At 45.0% G+C, this 23,502-nt stretch overlaps 1 protein-coding gene across 1 annotated transcript in view; it reads left to right on the top strand.

The window, feature by feature from the left end:
• The window catches only part of CHSY1 (chondroitin sulfate synthase 1), a 77,388-nt gene that overhangs the window by 5,994 nt on the left and 47,892 nt on the right, over positions 1–23,502 (top strand). The window contains exon 2 of the mRNA XM_015639166.2: positions 2,901–3,396. Coding sequence (XP_015494652.1) covers positions 2,901–3,396 — 496 coding nt within the window. The remainder of the gene's footprint in view (positions 1–2,900; positions 3,397–23,502) is intronic.

Here is a 23,502-nt window from a genome sequence, read left to right as displayed (position 1 = left end):
AGCTTTGATCAGAATTAATCCCTGCATTTATCAGTCCTTAGTTCTGCTGATAACTGGGGTCAGAAAAACCTACTTACAGTTCATCTCACCCTCTGTGGTTTGGCTTCTCTGGCCGAGTGCAGCAGTGTGTTTCCTGAGCAAACTGTTCTCCCTGGATTGTGTCCCCAAAAGCGGCCGCAGCTCGCTGTGGCTTCGACGTGAGGAGCAGCCCGTGGAGAGCCCATTGTCTCAGCCTCTGCTCCTGTTGACACAGACACTCAGGCTGTTTTTCCATGTTGGGAGGTTTTTGTCCCTTTGGGTTCAAACAATCGCTCAAAGCCACGGTGACAAATGACACGTTGAGTTGTCTCATCCTAGAAATTGTGTTGTTGCAGGAGGTGAACAAAGGCTCAGTCAAGCTGTGCTGTGCTGGTCGATGTTGTTGACTTGAGATCCTGAGGCTGGAGTCATGTTGTGGTGCTGACCCAGGTTCACACTCAGGTTCTTGGGATGTGGATGTTGTTAGGGCATGGTCTTTCTGTCCCCATTGTGTTCTTCACACAGGAATGTCTCTGTTTTACCCCAAAAATGGCTCTTATGGGAAGATGGGCTCAAACTGGCTTTGAGATGAGGGGTGTAGGGACTGGGAATCAAGCATAACAGGGTTTATGGATGTGCATGCATTTTGTTCCCTTTCTGTTGAATGGGAGCTCTTCTCTTGACAGTAATCAGTGATTCTTGAGGTGAGGGTACCTGTTTGGAGAGCAGGGAGTAAATTTAAACTGGGAATCAACAGAAGGGCTTGACTGCTTCCAGAAAGGAGCTAAAGCTTGGAGTGATAGAAGACATCCTGTGTTGTCCATAGATTAAAGGCAAATCTTTCAGCGTATGAAGAGCAAGTCTGAAAATACGTTGTTTGCTTTTGAATAAAAAAGTAAATAAACAGAAATTTCCATAAGACTTTAGCTCATAACTTCAACCTGGTGGTTGTCTGGTGGTCCTGGGTCCACCCAAAGCTGTGTCACAGTGGATGAGATGAGCTGCATTTCTCAGTAGCTCCTTCTGTCCTTTCTTTCTGTGACACTAAAATTTAAATGCATCTTCAGTGAAGAAAAGTGTTTTGAGCTTAGACTGGGAGTCGATATGGGGAGCGCTGTGGGTGATTTGTATCTGGAGTGTGGGTGTCAGAAAATAAACAGCAGAACTTTCTTAATAGTGAAAGTTCAGGATGTGACCATGTTTCCTTTTAAAGCGGGCAGTTCTCAGTGCTTTAACAGGATATGATTTATAACCAGTAGTATTGTGCATTAATTGCATTGCTGATGATTAAAGGCCTCATCACCTCTGTTGTGAAGGCAGTGGGAATGTTTCCATTTGCTTTACTCTGCTCTTCAGGGAAGCTCAGATCTAAACTTTTGCTATGAAACACTACCCATGGCAGCAAGAAATCCAGAAGACAAAGCTTTTAAAGTAATTAGGTGATATTCATTACACACGGTGGAATTAGTGAGAAACTGTTAAGGTGTCAAAGTTGATGTTTAGGTAGTCTCATTAAATACCTCTGCATTTTCTGATGGAACTTAAGGAATAATTCTCCTGAAGTATTTTTACATTTCAGGCTTTTTTGATAGCTAGTTCTGGAGATTTCAAATTTCAGATGGTCTGTGCTGCTCAAAATCTGCTCAGGTATTGGCAGGAAGCCTGTGCTGAGAGGCATCTGGTCAGAGTGACAGTGATGCATTGAGGGAATACTGTGTCCTTTACCTTGAGAGTGTTTTCACATCAGCTTTAGGTTATATTCTGAGTATAGTCACCAAATAAAATTATAAATTATTCTCCCTGTATATAAAAAGTGGCAAAACCTGTTGGTTTACCAACTAAAATAGTTTTCTGTGAGTTTCTGTGAGGGGTATGTGATCTCTTCTCTTACCCCAGGTAGAATCTCAGAAAATGGTACTGCAAACTTAATAGTTTTTGAGGGCAAGGCTGTAGCAGTTACGTGACTGAAAATCCTCCCTGGAGGAGGCTGTGCTGTGCCTTGAGGAATCATCCTACAGCTCTTCCTGCGCTCCCAATGACCCAGTTTGCCCACGCAGATGGGTTGGATTTGTCAGAGAGGAGCACGGAAGGTGTGGAGCAGATGTTGTCGCTGCTCTGCACAGGAAAGGCTCCTCTCCTGTGCTGCTCCTCCCCACTAAAACCTGGAATTAAGTGTCTGCAAAGCTGCTGGAGGTGCAGGTGTTGGGTAGCACCATGTTATTGTGGGAATTATGAGTTTTGCAGGCATCTCGTAGAACTTTGCTGGTATGGACAAAGCCTCTTGAGGTTACTTCTGCTCCATGCTCTCTGCTTTGTTTCTCCACACACCATCTGGAGAAGTTGCTGTTTGGTTGTTTCCCAAGGGATGCCATTTCCTTAAAAGTTCATGTGAATTAAGTCTCTGGAAGTCTGCATTTCTGAGTGCACTTGAGCTTTTGGGGAGGCCTGGAGGGAATGGAAGGGGGCTATGATGCTGAATAACTTGCAGGGAAGCTTTGGAAGGAGTAAATTCAGTTGTATGTGAATTGTTGGCCTGTTTTGGCTCCCCCTCCATATTTTGTGATCAATAGCTGTTTGTGCAAAACTGAGTGTGCTTAAGAAATCCTGCTTCCCACTAGTGAACTGCTGCTATTGAATTATTTTCTCTAACATATGGAGGTGCAAAAATGGTACTCAGATGCTTGTCATACCAGAATTTTGTGGATGTTGTACCAATTGCTGTGTGTGCCATGTGAATGTCCTTGTCTGTGCAGTAAAAAATACCCTTTCAAGGTGTTCAGAAAAGAAAATCTTTAAAGCAGTTGAGCCATAGTCCGTGGTTGCACTCTCTGCCTGCCCTTGTTTGCGTATTTAATTTTTCCTTCTTGTGTTTTTCAATCTAGAACGTGGTCCAAAACCATTCCTGGCAAGGTCGAATTCTTCTCCAGCGAGGGCTCGGACACCTCTATCCCCATCCCCATCGTGCCGCTTCCAGGTGTCGATGACTCCTACCCCCCCCAGAAGAAATCCTTCATGATGCTCAAATACATGCATGACCACTACTTGGACAAATACGAATGGTTTATGAGGGCTGACGACGACGTTTACATCAAAGGGGACAAACTGGAGAACTTCCTCAGGAGCCTGAACAGCAGCGAGCCGCTGTTCCTGGGGCAGACCGGCCTCGGCACCACGGAGGAGATGGGGAAGCTGGCGCTGGAGCCGGGTGAGAACTTCTGCATGGGGGGGCCAGGAGTGATCATGAGCCGGGAGGTGCTGCGGAGGATGGTGCCCCACATCGGCGAGTGCCTGCGGGAGATGTACACCACCCACGAGGACGTGGAAGTGGGACGCTGCGTGCGGAGGTTCGCGGGGGTGCAGTGTGTCTGGTCCTACGAGGTAAGGACGAGGGGAATGGGGAGATGGCTTTTGTGGGGAGGCAGAGAGGAGGATTGCTGCTGTACACAGCGGTTCCCCCAGCCCTCACCTCCCCCTGCAGCATCACCATCCAAATGTGCGGTTTCTGCGCCTTTTGTTTCCTGCAAGCGTCGCCCTTGGAAAGACCTAGAAAAATTTGGAAATGCAGCAGTAAGGAGGGAAATGGAGGAACATTCATTATTCATAACAGATATTTTTATTTGGATAGAAAGGGAATAAGCTTAAATCAAAATGGCCTCGAGTGCCTGCAGTCCTGAGTGTCCAAGCCTCTTTTATCTTCTTTAGCTCAGTACGCCATGGTGTCAGCATGGGAAATGGATGATACAATTACCGTGTTTCTTACTGCTGTTGAAATGTGTGAGGCTGACAGATGTTTGCCCTGACAGTGACAGTTTTTCCCCAAACTGGAGATGTCTCATGGTGGCTGGCACTGTAACCCTGCATGCTGAGCTGCCTCCTGGCAGCCCAAATCTGCCACTGCTCCGGGCACTCGCTGGCAGCCCCATCCTGCAGGCGCCTGCTCAGCAGGTCCTTGACGTCAGCAGAGACAAGTCACCACTCTTACCGAACCTCGTGGTCTGCCCACACTGATGTGCCTGCAAATTTGGCATTTTGGGGGAGAAAAAATGAGAGAGCCTGGTTGTGGCAGAGTTTCCTGCTGCTGTTTGTTGTGAGCTGGCAGCTCCTCCCTGGGGTGACAGGGGCTTCTCCTGCCTGGGTGTGCTGGGCTCCTTGAAGTGAGTCCTGGCTGTGTACAGACTGCCTGGTTGAAAACACCTCCTGGGCTTGACCTGCACTTTCACCAGGGCAAATGCTGGTGGGTCTGCCTTAGAAATATGGGAGAAGTTGAAAGCAGAAGAGAGGTTGAACAGTTTGTCTCTGTACACGAACATTTATGACCTGACGCAACTACATCCTTTTATGAGATGTGGTGAAGGGGGGTTCTTCTGCCTGTGTGACAGGAGCTGTGGTCACACTGACAGGGTGGTCACAGACAGTGACAGATACTGCTGCTGAGCCACTCTTTCACTGGCAAAGACTTGGGTTTAACTTTTGACACTGAATTTCTGCCCCCAAAAGCTGCTGCTTTGTTTCAGTTCACAACTCAGCGACTGGGAAGCCTCTGAGGAAGGAGAAGGAGGTTTCCAGCTGCACTTATTAATTAATATCTTTTGTGCCTGGAGATTTTCTGGACTAACAGTGCCTCTCCACGTTCCCTGCTTTCAGACCTGGAACTAGTTTATGTCTTGCCAGCATTGTGGTTTAGCCATTTGTAAAGAGTCAGTAACTTTTTCCACAGTTTTTAGCAGCATAAAATTTTTACTATAGACATTCAGAGTAGAAATAACTTCTGGTGTGAATGCCTGTACCATCTGGCATTTGATAAGTTACTGAAGGTCAGCATTTTGGTCCTATTGGAACTGGCAAAGAGCTCCTGAATTCAATATAACCAAATGTTGGGCTGAAATAGCCAACGATAGCCCACAAGTGCACTGGGAATGCTGTCTGACAGGAATAGATGGGGCTTTCTCATAATCTGTTTTTGCTTGATGAGTTTCTGTTATTATCCTTAATGCTGGATTCTCCTAAGTGCCATGAATTGCTTAAAATTGGTTTGTGTGAAGTGTATAAACTGTTGGGTGTTCAGAAGTAACCCGTGAGTGTGGGATGTTGAGGCTCAGCTGTTTGGGAGAGTAGGAAGAGTTTCAATGACAAAAGGACACAGCTTCTGCAAGATGTAGGTCCACTCTCATTTAGTTGTGGCTTTTCAGTTTAAATACCTGTCATCTTTTTTGATCTGGTCCTCTCATTGCCCAGATGAAATGTGTCTGGTATTTTATTTCAGATAAAGCACTAGCTGTGTGAAAAAACACAGCTGTCGCAACAGCTGTGTTAGGAAGGCTTGGTGTAAAAACGACATTTTCCATGTCTTGTATGTTCATGAACATCAAGTAACAGGCCACTGTAAGTGAATTGCAAAATGTTGTGTTTCACTGAGCTTCTGATAGAGCAAAAAGTTTATCTGTGTCTGCTCTGCTGGGGCACAGCCACCACATCCTTCACAATTTCCACTGGAAGAAAAGCTGTGACAGCACAAGGCTCAGCAGACAGAGCAGTGTTGGCCTTAGAAATCCCAAACCTCAAACTTCTCCTTTGCAGCCTGCACTTCCTATTCTAAAAAGGCTGAAGTGGCAGCACAAGCAAGGAGCTCAGGTCTCTGCTGTCAGCCCCCAGCTCTCTGGGTTTCCTTCTCAGCATCTCAGGCGTGGAGTGCCCTCACCTCACTGCGGGTGGCTTTTCCCTGCACTGTTCTTGTGGTGGGCTCCCTGCCCAGAATCATTTTACTCATCTCCATGACTGTCACTGCCCCCTTTCTCTGATTTTAGGATCCCACAATGTCTTTACTGTGCTGCTCATCTTCCCTGGCCCTGGCTCTGGTGGTGTGCCCAAATGCATCACCAGGCCTGGCTCTGTGTGGCTTTTCTGCTCGCAGCAGTCTGTCTCAAAACCTCTTTTTTCCCCCCTTCCTGTGTTTCTGTCACTCCTCTGCTCTCTGCAGTGCCTCTCAGACCACTTCATCAGAGTGGCACCGATTATTACCCGTTTCAAGACTTGTGAGGATTTGTTCACACTGTTCCTGCCATCAGGAGCTTTTCAGCAGAGACAGCAGAGGAACTGACACCACCATTCTTTGGACTTCCTGTGTCATCTCAGCCCAGAAGAGCAGCAGCAGCGTGTGTGAGGACAACTGCAGCTCTCAGGGCTCTGGGAGCTCTGACCCATCCAGGCTTTGGGAGCACTTTGCAGCCCACAATGGATTTTAAGCTCCTGTGACCAGGCTCGGAGCTGTTCCCTTGTTTGACACAGGTTGAGTGAGTCACAGATGAGACATGGCTGTTAAATGTAAGTTCTTGAGGGCAAGGATTATCATCATTGTAAAAACAAAACCCAGACTGGCGCTGCTGTTTGACAAATAACTATAAAATTCAGTGTTCTATAGGGTGGAGCAGCTGAAGCCAGAGAGTTTATGCAGCAAATGATAAGAAAACAGTCATGAAAAGAATGGAGCTGTGAAATCTCTGAAGCTTCCAGAAGGATGCCTGAGAGGTTATGAAGAAATACAGAGTGTAGTCCTTTTTCTTGAGGAGAACTGAAGGCTTGGAGTGAACTTTCTCAGAAGTGGTTCTGCATTTCTAGTGAATATTGGTATTTTAGACTTCTGGCACATTGCTGGGTGTTATTTCAGACTTAAGTCTCCTTCTTTCTTCCCTTTCCTCCCACCAGTAGTTCTTCCAGTCCATCTCATGTGGATCACAGGGATGTGGAAGTTCTGTTTTCTCCTACACTGCCATGTGGTGCCACGCAGGGTCTTGGATTTCAGCCTGAGAACATGTTCTGGTTTTGATGACAAGCTCTTTCATTTGTGATTTAAACAATCCCAAAATTATTGTTGATTCTCAGTATTGTGTCTAATATTTCCTTTAAATGCACCTGAATTGCAAAGTCACCACTGTTTAGATTGGTGTTGCTTCAGCCTTGTTTTGCAGCTGTTGGTGCATCATTTCCTAATTTGTGGTTAACAGCTTCACAACTTTATTACAGGCTCTTTGTAGCTGCTAGAAGTTAAGGCAGTGCTGATATATCTCATTATTTTTTTAAGTATTGAAACCCTTCTGACACATGCTGCTTTCAGGTGATTCCAATTCCTTCCTGTGTGTCCTACAGTGCAATAGAAACAGGTTGATCCAATCTTTTTATACCTCTGACAGGTATAAATGACCAGTTTTGTCTGTCTTATCTCCTGTTCTGATTGGGGTTGTGGGAGAAATAAGGTGAGATGCAGCAAGTGACAGGATTTTTTACACTATACTTGGAAAAGAAGATGTGATGAGGGCAGCGATCACACCAAGAAAGGCGAGGAAGAGCAGGTCCAACTTTTTGGGTGTTGGTGAGGGGGAAAATAGAAAATTAGAAATCCCAAACCTGGTGACCAGGGATAGCAGGGGACTTTGGGAGAAGGGGGTTTGAATTAACATTTTGTGTGGTCTTTCATCTGGAGTAGTTGAAGATAATTGCTACTGAAGTTAAGAAAGCCCTTAAAGTGCATGTTATATCTGCCAAGTACACTGTTAGTGCCAGAATGTAGCATTTCTGGGATGAATGTTCCCAAGGGCAAAACTGAACTTTATGTTTTCTGTAGGTCAGCTGCGGGGGAAAAAAAATAAAAATAAATTACTCCTGCAGTGATTGATCAGTTCTGAATGACTGGAAAGAGGTGCTGTTAATGGCAAACCTCTAGTTCCTTTGCTTTATCCTTTGTGGAAACCTTTTCTCATTAACAAAAAGGAGATTGATCCTGTTGTGGCTGGGTGGTGAGTGACACCCAGCACAGTGTGTGCTCTCAGGGCAGTGCAGGGTTTGTGAGGAGGTGCTGGGTGTTCTGGAGCACCTCTGTTCTCTGCAGACACCGGGGGCAGTGGGGTTGGACTGTGGGGTTTGGTTGTTCTTGCTCTGTGAACCTCTCCTTGGACTCCCAGCCAGCAAATGAAAAATTTGTCTTGTCTTTGTGGTAGGAGCTTCCAGCAGCACTCCTGAAATGAGACATTATTATGTGTCTGTATTGTCCTGGCTTCAAAGCTTGGACGTTTTCTGAAGTCAGAGCATGGAAACTTGGCAAACCCTGACAGCACAGACACCTTATCTCACTGTGGGAGCAGCCCACTGCATCTCTTCATTTCCAGAAACCTGTGATGTGAATTGTGTGTGAGAGAGAGGGAGGATACAAGCATGCCCAGAGTTTTAGGACGGATGTTTATATACTATCTTTACTCCAGCACTAAATTTTATCTTTGGAACGCCTCAGAGATGTCTTTTTGGCTTTGGATTAAGATGTAAGTGGGTGGCCATGCATTCTGGGGATGGATGGAGATTGAGCTCCCTGAAGGTAATGAGGAATGGCATTTTATCAAAGGACAGACAGGTAAGACTAGAGAAGAGCATTATCTGGGCAGGGGAGGTGATGCATGGGGCACAGGGTGAGACTGAAATACATGACTGATGTGACAGGGAGTCCATGACAACAGTGGGGGAGGCAGGGTGGTATGACCACTGTGGTCTAATTTTAGTGTTTGCTGAGGAGGAGGGCACAGAGGTCAGGGGAGAGAGTAAAGGCTGCAGACTGGGTTTGTGAAACCCAGGTGTGGGTTAGGAGGATTTGGAAGGTTTGGAATGGGAAACAGGTCTCAGGTCCACAGCCAGGTCCTGACCTGGCTCTTTCACTTCAGAAAATAACTGAGTATTTGAGAACCAGATATTCCAAAGAGGGAAAACTTGACATTACTGAGTGTTTCCCTGCTGACTTCTGAATGCAGGTTGGTCAAGGTTTATTCTGTGTTGTAGAAATGAAGAGCAAGTGTTTTAACAAAACTTGAGTCTGGGTTCCACTCACTTTGTGCAGAATATCCTTTTCAGAGAGGAGGGCTGGGGGGTTTGTGCTGAAACAGAGAGGCCTTTCCAGGCTGTAGAGCCTGTTTGGGACTGACCTAGTTTTTGTGAGCACATGGTTAATCTGTCCTTAGTTAGCTGGATGACTTGACCTAATGCCTAAGCTGAGGGTTGCTGAAATGAGGACTTTGATGGTGTTGTGCAGACTCTTAGGAAGCTTCAGCCATGAATCCATCAAACAGAAGTATCGCTTTTCCCCCATTACTGTTGTCTTGGAGTGCAGTGGTTTTGTTATAAATTAGGATCTGTTCAGCCTGTTGAGTTGAGGGAAACATCAGGATTAGTTGTTATCTTGAGGACCAGTCAGGAAAGGCTAATCTTTCATAGCATGACAGCACAAAGAACTCTAATAAAATAGCTCATCAAGCCAGTTTCTTCATTAAGGCTCTCAGAAGATAGCTGAGGATTTGAGGTTGTTCTGTTGAACAGCAGTGGGGATAAGGCAGGAGGTGAGTCTGAGACTACAAGCTTTCTACTGTGTATTTTTCTTTTGAACTGATGGGAAAAGCCATCCTGCTTTTATAGGGTAAAAATGTTACTTTACAGCTTGCTGGAGCTGTGATCCTCTGGTAGGGGAATCCCACCTGACTGGAGACCTTGGAAGGACACTGTTAAATTCCAAATCTAATCAATGGCAATCCCAGGAATACCTTTGTAGTCAGTTATCTCCTATGGGTCAATGATATCTGACCAAACATTGAGCTGGCAAGTTTCCTTTTTCATCTTTTGGGCTTGTGTAAAGATGAAGGTGAGGGGAATAAATCATTTCATGGATACCTCTGTATAGGACCAGTATCTCTCTAAGTGTCCTGTGTGACTAGACAGTGATAAAAATAGATTAAAAACTTGTTTTTCTTGACTGAAGGGGACACAAATATTATCAGCTGGGCCTCTCAGTTACGTAGAGGGTGACTGTGACCTGCATGCTTGGGGGAGGGAGGGTTAATTGTGTTAATTTGGAGAGAATATTTGTATTTTTTTCCCCTCAATCAGTTAAAGTCAAGTTCTTTGAGCAGCTTAAAGCACCAGCAGCAAGGAGGTGTCAGAGCCTGTGAGCATGGGAGAGAAAAGCCTGGCTTGTTTGGTGGTGGGAAGTAAAAATGAAGCGCTGATGTGGGAAAGGGGCTCAATATAAACTTAGCTGAGGTCACCAACAGGGTGGATAGGAACACACAGCTCAAATGCTTTCAGTGCTACCTGTACCATAATTGGAGTATGATGTTTTAAGAAATACTTGATTTTTCTCAATGAAAATAATTGAATTATCACGGAGAAGAAACAAAGCTAGGATTTTTTTAAATGGATGGACACAATGGATCTCGGAGTAACATCTATTTGTTACTTTAAAAAAACCCAACAACCAAATTTGGTGTAAAAGATCACCATTTTCTTTTGAAGTTTCAATGAATGAGCACAGATAATGTTCTGTACAGTGGCTGTAGCCACAGTGGTGTGTAGCACTAATCTGCAATGAAGGGTTTTCTTAATGCTTTGGGAAAGAATATTTCCTAGCAGGCTGGGTGCTGAGACCCTCCTTGCTCCATGGGCTGATGGTGTACCAGGCCAGTGGCTGAGCATACATCTGTGATCTGTACAGTCACGTTTTCCCCAGTTCACACTGTTTGCAGTCACTGGTGTGCTGGGAGAGATCCCAGAAAGAGCTGTGAACAGCAGCTGACTCCTCACCCTAGCCAGGAACTCCCAGTTCATCTTTTGCTTCTCCGAAATTCAGCGTCCTTGATGAACTTTACAGCCCCCCAGTGCTGACAAGGCAGAAAATGGAGTTTGGTGCTGCTTTTGTCATAGTTTGCATCTGCAGTTACAAATGAGAACTGCACGTCTTGAGTGTCCCTGTGTGCAGTCGCCGAGTGTACCTCACATCTCAGGATAGAGATTGGCTTTTTTGGGCTGTGGGGGAGAGAACATGGGCAGAGAAGATGCAAGATGACAACCTGAAGCAGTTTAACCCTGCTCTGGCTGTGTCTGGTGGCCCTGGGGATGGGGGGGAGTCTGTAATCTGGCTGCACAGAGGATTAATTGCCCTGCATTTGTCTAACCTCATTTCCTGTAGACACCTCCCAGCTCCAGAGCTGCCGTTTTGTATTCTAAACCCATCTGATTTGAAGCAGAGAACTCAATTCTACTTTGTTGGACTGTTACACCATCTTAATTGATCTTTAAAATCCTTAAAACATTTTCTCACTAATTTCCTGTGTTAAAAGCTTATCTGGACTCCTGGTGGTGTGAACTTTTCATGGTTATCAGCTGGAGACCTCTTAAAATCTTGCCAGAAATCCTGACTGCCTGAAGGGTGGGGATTATCTTCCTGCATGCCTCGACCAAAATGACCTTTACGTGTCACAAAGAAGTTGGGAACTTAATTGGAAAAGTTTGGGGGACTAACTGGTTTTGTTTTCTTAAATTTGAAAGTTTCAGCTAAAAGTGTATTAGAGGGCCCTTACAAAACTGAAAGTTGAGTTCTGGTTATTTCTGGTTAGATTTTTTACATGAAAGTGAACTTCTTTCTGCTGGTAGCCTCAGTGAGAGCAAGTTAGTGTTTTTTTTCCAGTTGTGTCTTGAGCAAGTTAAAAGTGGTGCTACAATAATGAAACAAAAGTAAAAGTTGTGACAAATTTTTATGGGGGGACTCTTGAGAACCTATTGACCTTCATGCCAGTTACTTGCAGCTTGTGTGGTAATGGTGATTTCAGGAGAAGAATCAATGCCTGCATACAATTTCTATTGCTGTTAGGGACCCAAGCTAATAGGGACCATTCTTTTAAAGTCTCTTTGAATAGGAAATGTCTGTTTACCCATTTATCTGTTGCCCACAATTCAGTGTTGTGCCCTGATGTGAAGTATTGGTGGCAAAAGGAGAGCCCCTTTTCCAGGGAATGAGCATGGAAGCAGTTTTTCCTTTTCACAGAGAGCTTTTTGCAGCCTGTGTGATGCCATTTTTACCTGAGCTGCTGGCAGGGACTTGCTCCCAGGACTGCAGTGCGGGTGAAGCTTCAGTGGTCAGCTTCTGAGCTTGGTGATCTGATGTCCTGGGAGCATTGCCACAAACAGCTTCATTTGTGCTGGTTTATACTGAGAGCACATGGATGTGAGCCCTGAATGTTTGTGCAGAGCTGTGAGAGGAGGCTCCTGGAACCAGTGCTTTGGAGTCATTAGTTTAGAAAAAGGTTTAGGAAAAGGCAAAGGCATGGCGTGCTCTTGTGTAATGAAGAGAGCACAGGTAGGGTCATGCCCACTGGATCTAAGTTCCATCCAAGTCTTTGGGTTTAATCCTTCCTACTGAATGGCTTTAGGGAGCTCCAGCTGAGCACTATATTTTTGTTCTTGGAAGCAGTCTTCAGAAGCATCCGGTACTCTTTGTGGATTAAGCGCAGGTTCTGACACAGAGGCTAGGATTAGTGATGAAATAAATGGGAACCCATGGTTTGGACTCAGCCAGCGGTTCATTAGAAAGCAGAAAAGGGTAGTAGAAAACTGCCTGCAGTTCCTGAAGTGCCACTGTCACCTTCTTTCAGCTGCAAAGAAAAGCGTGTTATCAGAAAAATAAAGGGGGACATTACCAGAAAGCTCCTCTACCTCAGGGCTGCCCCAGCCCTTGTGGGGAGGCAGCCAGCACTTGGATGCTGTGTCCTTGCCTGCTGTCCTCGTGGCTGTGCTCAGCCATGTGTCAGGGTGTCCTCTGAAAGGCAGGCACAAGTCTGCTCATGAAAACTTGCTGCCTGCCCTTGTTCATGGTTGCCACTTCAGATTGGAGCAGCTGGTTCGAAAAGCGCTCCCAGAGCTGCAGCGGGGTATTAATGAAGGTTCCTCTGCTCATGGGCCTTCAATGGGTGTAATTACTTGGCAGTAACTTCTTTAAACCTTATTTGAGTTAAAGCTACATGTTTTGGCTGGTTATGTCACCACTGTATTAGTGAGGAATGCAGGAGAGAGAGTGCTAGTTTGCATTAACTGAGCTGCTTTAATCCTTTGTAACCATACTTTTTACTGTGTGCTACTGTCTTACAGAGAGAGAAAATACTTGCCCAAGGGACAGTAGAATTCACTCCTCAGCATCTCTGCATAAGGACAGTGTTATTTGTCCTCAGAAGGACAAAGGTCTTAGTAGGTGGGCTGTTGAGAATTAACATTAAGTGTAATTCTGCATAGATATTCATTGGGGAACTGTCTGTATCTAAGGTCTGAATTTTTTATAAAGCTTTTTTCCTACAGTTCCTCTCAATGGTAGGGTGCAGAGTGGGTTAAATGCCTGACCCATTTTTTTTTTAATAGTTTCCTACAGTCTTCAGACCATATGCTTGAAAAAAAGTCTTGTCCAACATTAGTGACTCAGAACATACACCTCTCACATTCATTGTCCAGGTCAGTGAAAATATTGTGCCCCTTGCATGTGTATCTTTCCTGTCCTGACAAAAGAGAAATTTGCTTACCCTTATCACAAGATGATTTATCAAGAAACCTTACCCTCACCTTAACTTACCTTGTTTGTTTAAGCTTATCACAGATTTATTATCTGGCATACTTGTTTTTATATCCTTTTCTTATTGAAGATACTTCCTAACATCCTTGGCCAAGGGGAACTTTATTTAAAAAAAAGCAAACAGCCAACAACTGTGAGACAATAGCAGATTTAATCTTCATAAAGCAGCAGGGCTTTTGCTTCCCTGGGAATGTTTGCTAACTGTGGCTTTTCCAGGTTTTGGACAGAACTATTTTCTTTTGACTTTTTCAAATATTCTTTTTTTTTCCTCTCCCCTCTCTCTGCCTCCCTGGAGCTGAAACATGCACTGCAGTCACTGCGAGAGCCTTTTGCAGTTGCACTTTTTCTTGCTGTGTTTTACTGGGCCCAACTGGAAGCCACTTCTGATCCTGTGGAATAATGTGTTTGGCTGAATCCTGAAGTTTGCTGCTGCTGTGTGTGCTTGTACTGAGGAAAAACCATCCACATGGTTTCTTATCTTCCCCAGGCCAAAAATAACACCACGGCTCCTGCGGCCTTGAAGAATTAGCCTAATTTCAGAACTGGAAACCAGGGCGAAGATGAAAAGTGTGTTTCAAGATATATAAAATAGCAGCTGGGTGCTTAAGCACGAGGATGAAAAGCCTTTGTCTGGAGCTCTGGCTGGTGGATCACAAGTATTTGTGATGATCTTTTGCAGAGACAAGCCCTCTGCTGAATGGCTCTGCTTTAAACCAGGCCGTGAGGTTCTGACACGGGACCTGCAAGCGAGGGGGATGGAAGGTGAGGGAAAAGTCATCTTCCTTGTGGCTGCAGAGTGGCTCCTGCAGGTCCCTGACGTGGGTCATTCCTCCATCCTGCCTTGTGCCATCTGCCCTGGTGTCCCTGGGGCAGGGGAGGTGTGAAATGTGTAACCCCGTTTATCCTGTGAGGTGGTCAGGCCGTACAGAAAATGCCTTGTTTCTGCTCAGCCAGCACAAAGGCTCTTTTATAGCTGCTTGGCCATACATCTGTCGAGGTGCCTCAGACTGTTAGCACTGGTTACTGTTTGAGGTATGCAGCTCCCAGGCTGTGATGTACAGTGATATGTTGTTTATATGTTGCCTCCCTTTCCTTTTGAGGATAGGGAGCTGTGCTGTGTCCTGCCCTGAACAAAGCTGGTGTTAGTTATGGGATGGAGCAGTAGCCTGGAGATTTTCCTCTTTAAAAGCAGACTGGAATCCTTCTGTTTCACACTTCGAATTAAACATCTGAATTTGGCAGCGACTGCAGGACAATAGAACTTTCTCTGGGGAAAGTTGTCTTCAGTTTCTTCTCCAGAGACAGACCTGGCTTGAAAGACATTGTGTGCACCATAACAGAGGCACCCCAGTCCATCACCAGGCACTTAAATGGAAAAAACCCTGACTTCTTAAAATTTTTGAACTTTATTGCAGCCTTTGGATTAATTTCCCCATCTTTTCCCCGCCTCCACTGTTACTTTATTTCTCCTGCACGTGTCCTCATGCTCGTTCCAGAGACACTTGGCTGAAATCAGTCCTGCCCAGAAATGCACACTCATCTTCTGAAATGGTGGGGAGGGAGTGAGAAGAGGCACTGTAAACTGACAAAGTCCTGGTGATTTGGGAATCTCTGGGTTTGTCTCCTGTGGTCTTCAGACATCTTGAGGTTTGCCATCTCCCGTCTCCTGTGTTTGGTTTTCTGAGTTGGTTTTTTTAACCCCACAAAGCTATCTGACAGCTCTTCAGTTCCATTCCAAAATAGCTTTCTGATGCTGTCACTGCTGGCTTCTTGACTCAAATTAGAGCTTGGGTGGAAAAACAACTTTTCATCAAATTACCATGAGATAGGTCTCGTGGGATGGAGGAAGAGCATGAGAGGGATGTGCTGTTTCATGTTAAGCTCTCTTGTTTTGACTTTGATCTCCCCTTCTGCTCTCTTAATGTGGATAAATAGCGAGATTTGGTAGCTGAGTGTGGCAAAAGGTGACTTGGGGTGGGTCCATGGCACTTTCCACCACTGAGTCCCTGTCCCTTGAGGGTAGCAGCTCTGCCCTGTCCTTGATGTCGACACCCAGCTCTGCCTTGGAACATGTGCCTGTGCTTGCTCCCCTCTCCAGGGAGTATTTCTTCTTGAAGATCTGTTTTGGCTTTGAAGATGCATATAGGCTTTTTTGTGGCCTGTTTCACAAGAGGGTGAGAAGTTACTCTTCAGCTTAATTTTAGACTGGCTGTCATTCTCGAGCAAACTTGAAGTGTGGTTTTGACCTTGCTCGCAGGGAAACTTGGAGGAACCTGATTTCCCAGTCCATTGAGGGAACTGTTACCCCGGGTCTAGAATTTTGTGCTTTACCATCAAAGGGCTTTGCAAACCTTTCCCGAGCTCCTTCCACGCTGTGGAACAGCAGCTCTCCCCACATGGCACGGGGTTATCCCCAGGGCACAGGAGGAGGTACTGTCAGGGTGAGGTGTAGAGTGTAAGAGGTCCTGACTCTGTCCTGCAGCCAAACCACACCTTCCCTCCCCTCCTTCACCAGTCCCTGCAATTAAAATTCCACCGTCAGGGCTGAAGTGAGGTAAGGCAGGAGCAGACTTGCTTTCAGGAGGGAGAGGGAGAACCAAATTTTCTGCTGGAATGGACCTTTTGCTGGAGCAGCATCAGGAAATGTGCTCACCCCATCTGTTTAGGGACAGAAAAGTCACAGGCAGAAATTGCAAAAATAATCAGCATGGTGTGCTCCGGGTCCCAGAGGGCATCAGGAGGAATGAATTGAGCTGGGAGCGAGGAGCCCTGCAGACAGACCTGCAGATCTCCACCAGCCTTCCTGAACCGTGGCCTAGGGCAATCACTGGAGATGAGTTCCTAATGAAACTGAGGGAGCCCAGCTTGCAGGGGTGCAGATGAATGAGCCTCTTCACTGGCACCAGGGAGCAAAGCAAAGCAATGGTGAAGAACCTCTTGGAGGTGAAAGGTGGTGAAAGCAAGAGAGCCAGAGTGAAACCCAGAGGGGGGTCTGGAGCCTGAGTAATTTCAAATATTCTAAACAGAGGTCCTGTGAGTAGAGATACAAGGGAGCTACATTCCTTTGGCATTTGCAGTATCAGGCAGGCTAAAGTAAGTGCTCTTGTGCAACGCTCTGCTGAGTGCTTTTGGAGCAGATGCTGCTCCTTTTGTAGCTGCTGCTCCAAGTGATTCTTGCCTGGGTAAATCAGGGAGCTGTTTACAGGTGCTCCCCTCTGCTGGGGACCACCAGAGAGGCAAAATTTGAGGTGGGAAGTGCTGAGGAGGAGGAAAAGCAGTCACTTGCAGATGTTGAAGGAACTATTTCCTTAAGGAATGTCAGGATGATGTGAAACTTAAACGTGCTTATTCTTAGTTGCAGTTTCTCTGGGAGTAGGGCAGGCTGTGTGTGGGGGTGGGCAGAGAAGGACTGAGGCCTTCAGAAAGGAAGTTGGTCTAAAATAAATGCAGGTAAGCAATAAAATGTTACAAGGTGCAAGCTAAGGAGCAACCTGCTGTTTTCACTGGCTCTTGCTGGGACACAACTCTAATCCTTAAAGCCGGAAATCATATCTGATGGGCTACAATAATCTTATTTTTCCTAGATGTAAAACTCCCTTATGCCTGTCTCCCCTAGGCAAGGTGGAATACCTGCCAAAAAAGCAACATGCTGTGAGCATCAGCTGCTTCCACATGCCAGCAAAACCATCCTGCGTGGAAGTGACAAGTGTGTTGCTGATGGGATGTGTTCTGGCGTGGCATCCGAGTTAAATCCAAGTGGGAGCACTCGTGCACCTGACTGATGGCCAACATAGGAAAAACACCGAGCTGCCTGAATTGCAGCTGGTGTAATTTCATGCCGAGCTACCATGCAAGACAGTCAACTCTTTACAGGTCTGAAAGTGACTTCTCAGAGTATGTTTTCTTCCTGTCCAAGCAGAGAGCGTGCAGTGAAGAACAGTGGCTTGGATTTTGTTTTCTTTGGTAGCCAATATAACGTCACTGGTTGTCTTTGTGTCTGCCTCTCTTTGTGTGGTGGGACAAAAAAGCCGTGTCCAGTTTGGGAACGCTGCCAGTTTTATCAATATGATGATTATATTCAGAAGAAAGGAGCTGCAGTGGTTCTTGTGGTGCCTCGATGGTAAATAATAGTAAAATATGGCTGTCTCTTAATATTCTGGTTAGACTCCCCCGGTTGCCACACTCTGGAAAGCACCCCTTTCTTGTAGCTGCATGCTCGTGCACTCTGTGGTCAGCTAAAGTAAATGTGTGTGCTGGAATGTGGCAGAATCATTGTAAAATATTCCAGACCCTGTTCCTGAGCATTGTCACTTGGATGATGCTGTTGCAAAGCTGGGGGTTTTTAAATTTATTTTTAAATCTTCAAGTGTTTGAGTTGTTGTGGTTCTTTCTAGAGGCTTTGGGGATAAAACCACAGCTATAACTTTGCAGCTTGGAAATATCTGCACAGACTCAGTCCTGCACCTCACACCAGACAATAATGAGCACTGAAAGCTAAACTGAGCCCATTGATATGGTGATGATCAGTACTTTTTTCTTTCTGATTAATATTCAACCTGTGTCTTCTATAACGTTTCAAACAGACCATGGGATTGTCCATTCTCCTCAGATCCAGTTGCCCCGTGGATTTGAGCGTGTCCTGCCAGGGAAGCTGCTGGCACTGTGTCCTGTTAGGGCAGTATCCCTGTCGGCCTGTGGTGCTGTGGTTATGTGGATGATCCAATTTGGGTTGTTTTTCATTCCCTGAGAGTGGGCCTGGGCTGAAGGTGACGGATTGCAGCGTGGAGAGAGCTCCTTCTGTGTTTGATCTGCTGTGGCGTGGAGTCTGTAATCCCACAGGGGCTGCTGTATCTCAGCTGGGAGTCTGGGAATTGTGCAGGAAGTGCAGGGGACTGTGTGCTCCAGCCCTGGCCTTGGAACGCTCACGTGCCAAGAGATTTGAGAGAGGAACATGGACACTGTGCCATGGCCAGAGTGAGCAAGAGCAGCACCACATCTTTTGAATGATGCTTTAACTTGGAGCGAACCCAGTTTACACAAACAGCTTGGGAAAGGGAGAACTTCTTGTCTGTGCTTTAGGAGATCTCCCTGGCTGCCCTGCCAGCTCTCATCTGCCCTGTTTTCCTTGTCACCTCCAATGTGGAGTGGCCACATCCGTGCTGTCAGGGGATCAAGAGCTCACTGGCCACCAAAGGAGGCTCTCAGAGGCTGGGGATGAGCTGTCCTGTGGCTCTTGGACATCAGATGATGTTTGAACGAGACAATGCAGCATTGGGAAGGCCAGCATCCTCCATCTCATGCTGGCTTGTGGCAGGTGTCCTTTGGACATTGAGAGTGGGGACTTGGATGTACAAGTTAACCAGGCTGGGATGGAAAATCTCCCAGGTGCAGCTGTGGGAAATGCATTTCCAGCCTCCCAAAAGGGCAAGAGGAAGGGTCTGTGTCAGGTGGCCAAAAACACCTTCCCTCCTGTCCCCAGCACTTTGGCTGAAGGTCAAGGCTGAGAGCTCTGCTTTTCATGCCAGGGTAGCCAGGGAAGCTCAGAGCGTGTAATGTCAGTGGAAGTAGGAAATTCATAGGCTCTGAAGGGGAATTAAAACACATGAAGGGCATTCAGGGAGTGCTGAGGCATGCTCATCTCTAGGTTATGCACTTCAAACCAGAGCTGCTGCTGGGTAGATCCCTGCTTGCCCAAACCACAGCAAATTTAACAGGATAATAGTCTGGAGAGATGATAGATCACTCTGTTTGTTGGTTTCTCTGTCTTCTATTTGTGGGGAAGTGCTGGAAGAAATGGGGATTTGCACATGTAAATATATCTAAATAGATGTGTATATATGCCCCCCTGCTCCCTGAAGGGAGAAGGTGCCCCACAGAGGTGGGAAGATGCTCTCCCAGCAGTTCTACATCTTCTCCCCAAGAGCCTTCAGGAACTGGAGCTGTTGGAAGGAGCAGGGAGACGAGGAGGGAGAGGAGAAATACCATGTGAGGCTCATGCAGCCTTTATTTCTCGCTCTGCAATAAAGATAACCTTGCTGGCTTGATGCTTAGTGTTTGCTGCAAATCTCATCCACTCAGCAAACTGCTGGAGGGAGCTGCTGGCAATGTCTCCAGGTAACAGCAATAAAACCCCAAGTGATTATGATATGATTTCATTTGTAACTGGATGAAATGCATGGGGGATCTGCAGCAGAGCAGCTGTTTGACAGGGCGTGCAGGCAGCTCTGCCTCGTGGGGAGAGGAGAGGTCTGGGCAGTGGCACAGGCTTCCCAGCATTCTCCATAGGCACAGCTCAGGATGTCAGCTTTTTGCTTCTAGAAAAACAGATTTCTAGGAAATGCAAGATGAAGTGGTCTTTGTTTGGACTGGCCACACAATCCCCTCACGAGCAAACACTTTATCATGCCAGTTAGGCTGTGATGAGTGATGTATTACAGTAGCAGGCTTGTTGCTCAGTGTAGCTGCTGTTGCCTTCATGGCCAGAGAAAACCAGGCAGAGAGCTTGCTTGAAGCAGTTCAGAGCTAAAATTGCTGTTACAGCCCTTTCAAGGGAAATCCTTGTGGCAGAAGGCTTTCACATTTATTAATTAGTCTCATTTCTCTACCTTGTGAAAGACAAGTAATCCCAAAAATTAAGAATCAAATCCAGGTAAAGTTTTATTTAATGAGGTAACGTTATCATGAAAGAGAATCTTGTAGTTATACAAAAATGTCTTAGAAGTGCCTTTTGTAGTTGTAAAATGCAACGAGGGTATTTTTTTTCTTGCATTCCCCCTCCTCCCCTCACTGAGCACGTCTGGACAATGAATGTTCTTTTGTAGGGATGAACACACAATCTCAGAGGGTAAATTTGCCCTGTGAGATGTTTGCACTCAAATAAAGCTCTTTTATGTGTGACATTTCCTGCATTATAGCAACCAGCTTCAAAAAAGGGGTGTTTAACGAAGACTTAACTTGACATAAGCAAGGCTTGAGTTACGTTTTAAAAATGTCAGTGTCACTCAACAAAGCCTTTAACACTGTCCTCAGATTGCTCCCAGTCCCCTGCCTGACCTGGTGCTGGGGTGTCCAGGACTTCAGTGGGTGCAGCTGGGCAGTTCTTGCAGTTGTGAGTCTGGGAACTGAGCCTGTGATAAAGGTGCATCTTCGTGTGCTCCCCAGAGGTGCATCCAACACCTTGGGTACCACGGAGGCCTCTGGTTTGTCAATCACTGAAGAAGTCTCTCAGTTGGGCAGAACTTCACCTGGGCAGAAACTCAGCCCAACGCTCTTCTCTCTCTCTCCCAGGAGAGGTGCATTTAGTTTTTTTTTTTAAAAATTCCTTTTATCCTTTCAAAACTATCACCTTTAGGAATTTGCAGTGCATGGAGCAGACCTTTTGCTTCACATGGGCAGTTGTGTGTCCACTTACTGGCTCAAGTCACTCCTTTCCATGCATTTAGTTCCCTTTTTCTCCTTTTTTCACACTTTTTCTTTCACAGATAGACTTTGGACACTGCTTTTAAAATTATGCAAATTTCCATCTTGACTAGAAGAGGCTGACCACTGAAGCTGCCTTGCTTTTAATGCTATTCAGGATGTGTCTTTTTTTATCTCTTCTTCTTTTTTCCTTTCCTTCTTCAGTCAAGTCTACAAAGAATACTCTGTTTTATGTGCTTTATATGTATGATTTCTTCTTAAAGGACGACTCATTTCCTCTACTTGAGAGGTATTTTCTTAAATCTGTCACTTCCTGTCTCTTTCTTTGCTGTCTGATTTGCCAGTTTTTACATTTTTTTCCTAACTCTTCCGCTCATTAAATGCTCAAATCCCTCGGGAATTGTGTTTTGCCCAGGCGAGAGAAACTTCTTTTTTATTCTCTGGCAAGAAATATTTGACGATTAATTTAATTGCTAAATTGGCTTCTAAGCAGAAGCAGGCTGGGAAAACTGAAGGGGAATTAATCATGCTTGGTTAACAGGAGGGACTTGAAAACGTGAAGGCTGCACCAAAGACGTCAGTGAAAGCCGAGGTGCACGGTAGCTAACAAGCTTTTTGTATTTTATCATGTTTTTTTTTTTATTTCTTGCTGGTTTTCACTGCTTTTTGCCTGCTTGAAGAACAGAATGTTCCCTCCCAAGGAGAGAGGAAAAGCTCAGATCCATGTGCTGGTGGGGATGTATCAAGGATTTCATCCTTCACCTGTCCCGCAGCAAAGGGAGCATCCTCAAACAGCCTCACCCTGACAAATGTTTCTCTTGAAAGTTTTGCAGACACTCCCACTTCATTTGGATTGAACTGTCTTTAATGTACAAACAATTGGAAATTAATTCTGCTGTAGTAAAGTGCTCAGTTCAGAACAGCAAGTGCTGTATTAGATGACATTTAAGATTATTTTGTAAAAAGTATATTTATACTGAAAGTGAAATACAGGTAAGTTGCAAGAGGTACTGCTAAATAAGACCTGGCATAAGGTTGAATTTTCCTCTGATGTAAATAGGTGTAACTTGATCAGGTAGCAAGGTTATGCTGATGTACATCAGCTAAAGATTAGAAATCTTGTAGAAAATGACATACAAGTACTACAATAAAATACTGATGTCTAAAGGATAGGGTTCTCAGTATTTCATTAAAACAAATTGAATCCCTGTTAAAAAAATTTCTGCCTGCAAGACTGCATGTCTTGAGTGAGTTCAACTTCATGGGACTCCAAAGGCATTATTACAACTTCTGTAATTACCCAAAATAGCTGTTCTGTACATAAGATTGGCATGACATTAAAGCTCAGTGTCCTGGACTTCTGCAGGACTAGGCTCCAGTAATGACTCTTCCATTATCGAGCTGGGAATCTCCTTTTGAAATGCATAAAATCCTTTATACATACTGGGATACTGTAAAATGTCTGCTTTTTATTAACCATGTAAGATCTCCTGTTGGTGTGAAATACTAATAGGGCCTTGCACATACTGTGTCTTGGGGGAAAAAAATGGGAATTTAGGAAGAAAATTTGTATTTGGAGAAGTAGGAGAAACAATTTCATTAAGGGTTATCTGTTTTACCTGCTGTCTCCATTGACAGAGGGAGGGATTAGCACTGTTCTGGCAATAAAACAAGGTTTGATGTTTGGAAGTTAAATAAAGTGGAGGAAAGAAATGAGAAATTACAGATAAAAAATGCTCCTCTATTGGTAAAACCACTGAAGTTATTCCATACATGAATAAGTGATGTATCTTGTAAAATGTACTATACTATACTTTAATTTAATACTTTAATACTTTATAGTATTAAATATAATACTAATTTCTTCAAGATGCCTCTAACTTGGATAAACAGTTTCCTGCAACACCTAGATAAAAACATTGAGGTTTTCTGCACTGTTTGCCATGAGTTAATTCAGACATGCAAATTATGACTGAAGAATTTGGTTTCCACGGTACAGGAAGTATATTCTGAAAAACAAGTAACCCCAAATGGTATCAGCATTGTACTGAACATGGACCTGTGCTTAGAAAATCCTTTTTCGCTGGTTAAACTGGCTCCAGTCAAAAATCTTCTACTGAATGTTATTTATTTTTGCATTTGTTTTTCAGTAAATGTTAACAGTCTGAGAACTGCAGTCTATTGATCATTTCCCCATGATTTATGTAGTAGTTGAGCAGAGCAAATATAAATCTGATTAGTTTTGAGCATTTTTGTTTGGTTAGGTTTATCAAAGGTTATAAGGTAAATGAAAACACAGCTGTGGTTCAGGCAATCCTGCCCAACTAGAATGGTTTGGTACTTACACAGGTGATTAAATTAACAGTATCTTGTGCACACTGGCATATAAATTGAGATATAAAATGCCAGAGTTGTAAATACACATTATTGATGCACAAATTTATGACATTCCATTGTGCTGAAGGGCTGGTAAAGTGTCGAGCAGCTGGTAAAGGCTTCAACCTACAGACGGGAAAAGTAAAACCAAAATATGCAGTAAACCTGAAATTTCCTAAATGGAAAGGGGCATGTGGCAGCGGCCTCAGGGGAGACAAAGAGTTACATTGTCCCACCCCAAAGCCCTTGTGAAGGGCGGCCCAGGTGCT

Source organism: Parus major, chromosome 10 (genome assembly GCF_001522545.3).
Source record: "Parus major isolate Abel chromosome 10, Parus_major1.1, whole genome shotgun sequence".
Taxonomy (NCBI): domain Eukaryota; kingdom Metazoa; phylum Chordata; class Aves; order Passeriformes; family Paridae; genus Parus; species Parus major.
This window is presented reverse-complemented; position numbering and strand designations above follow the sequence as displayed.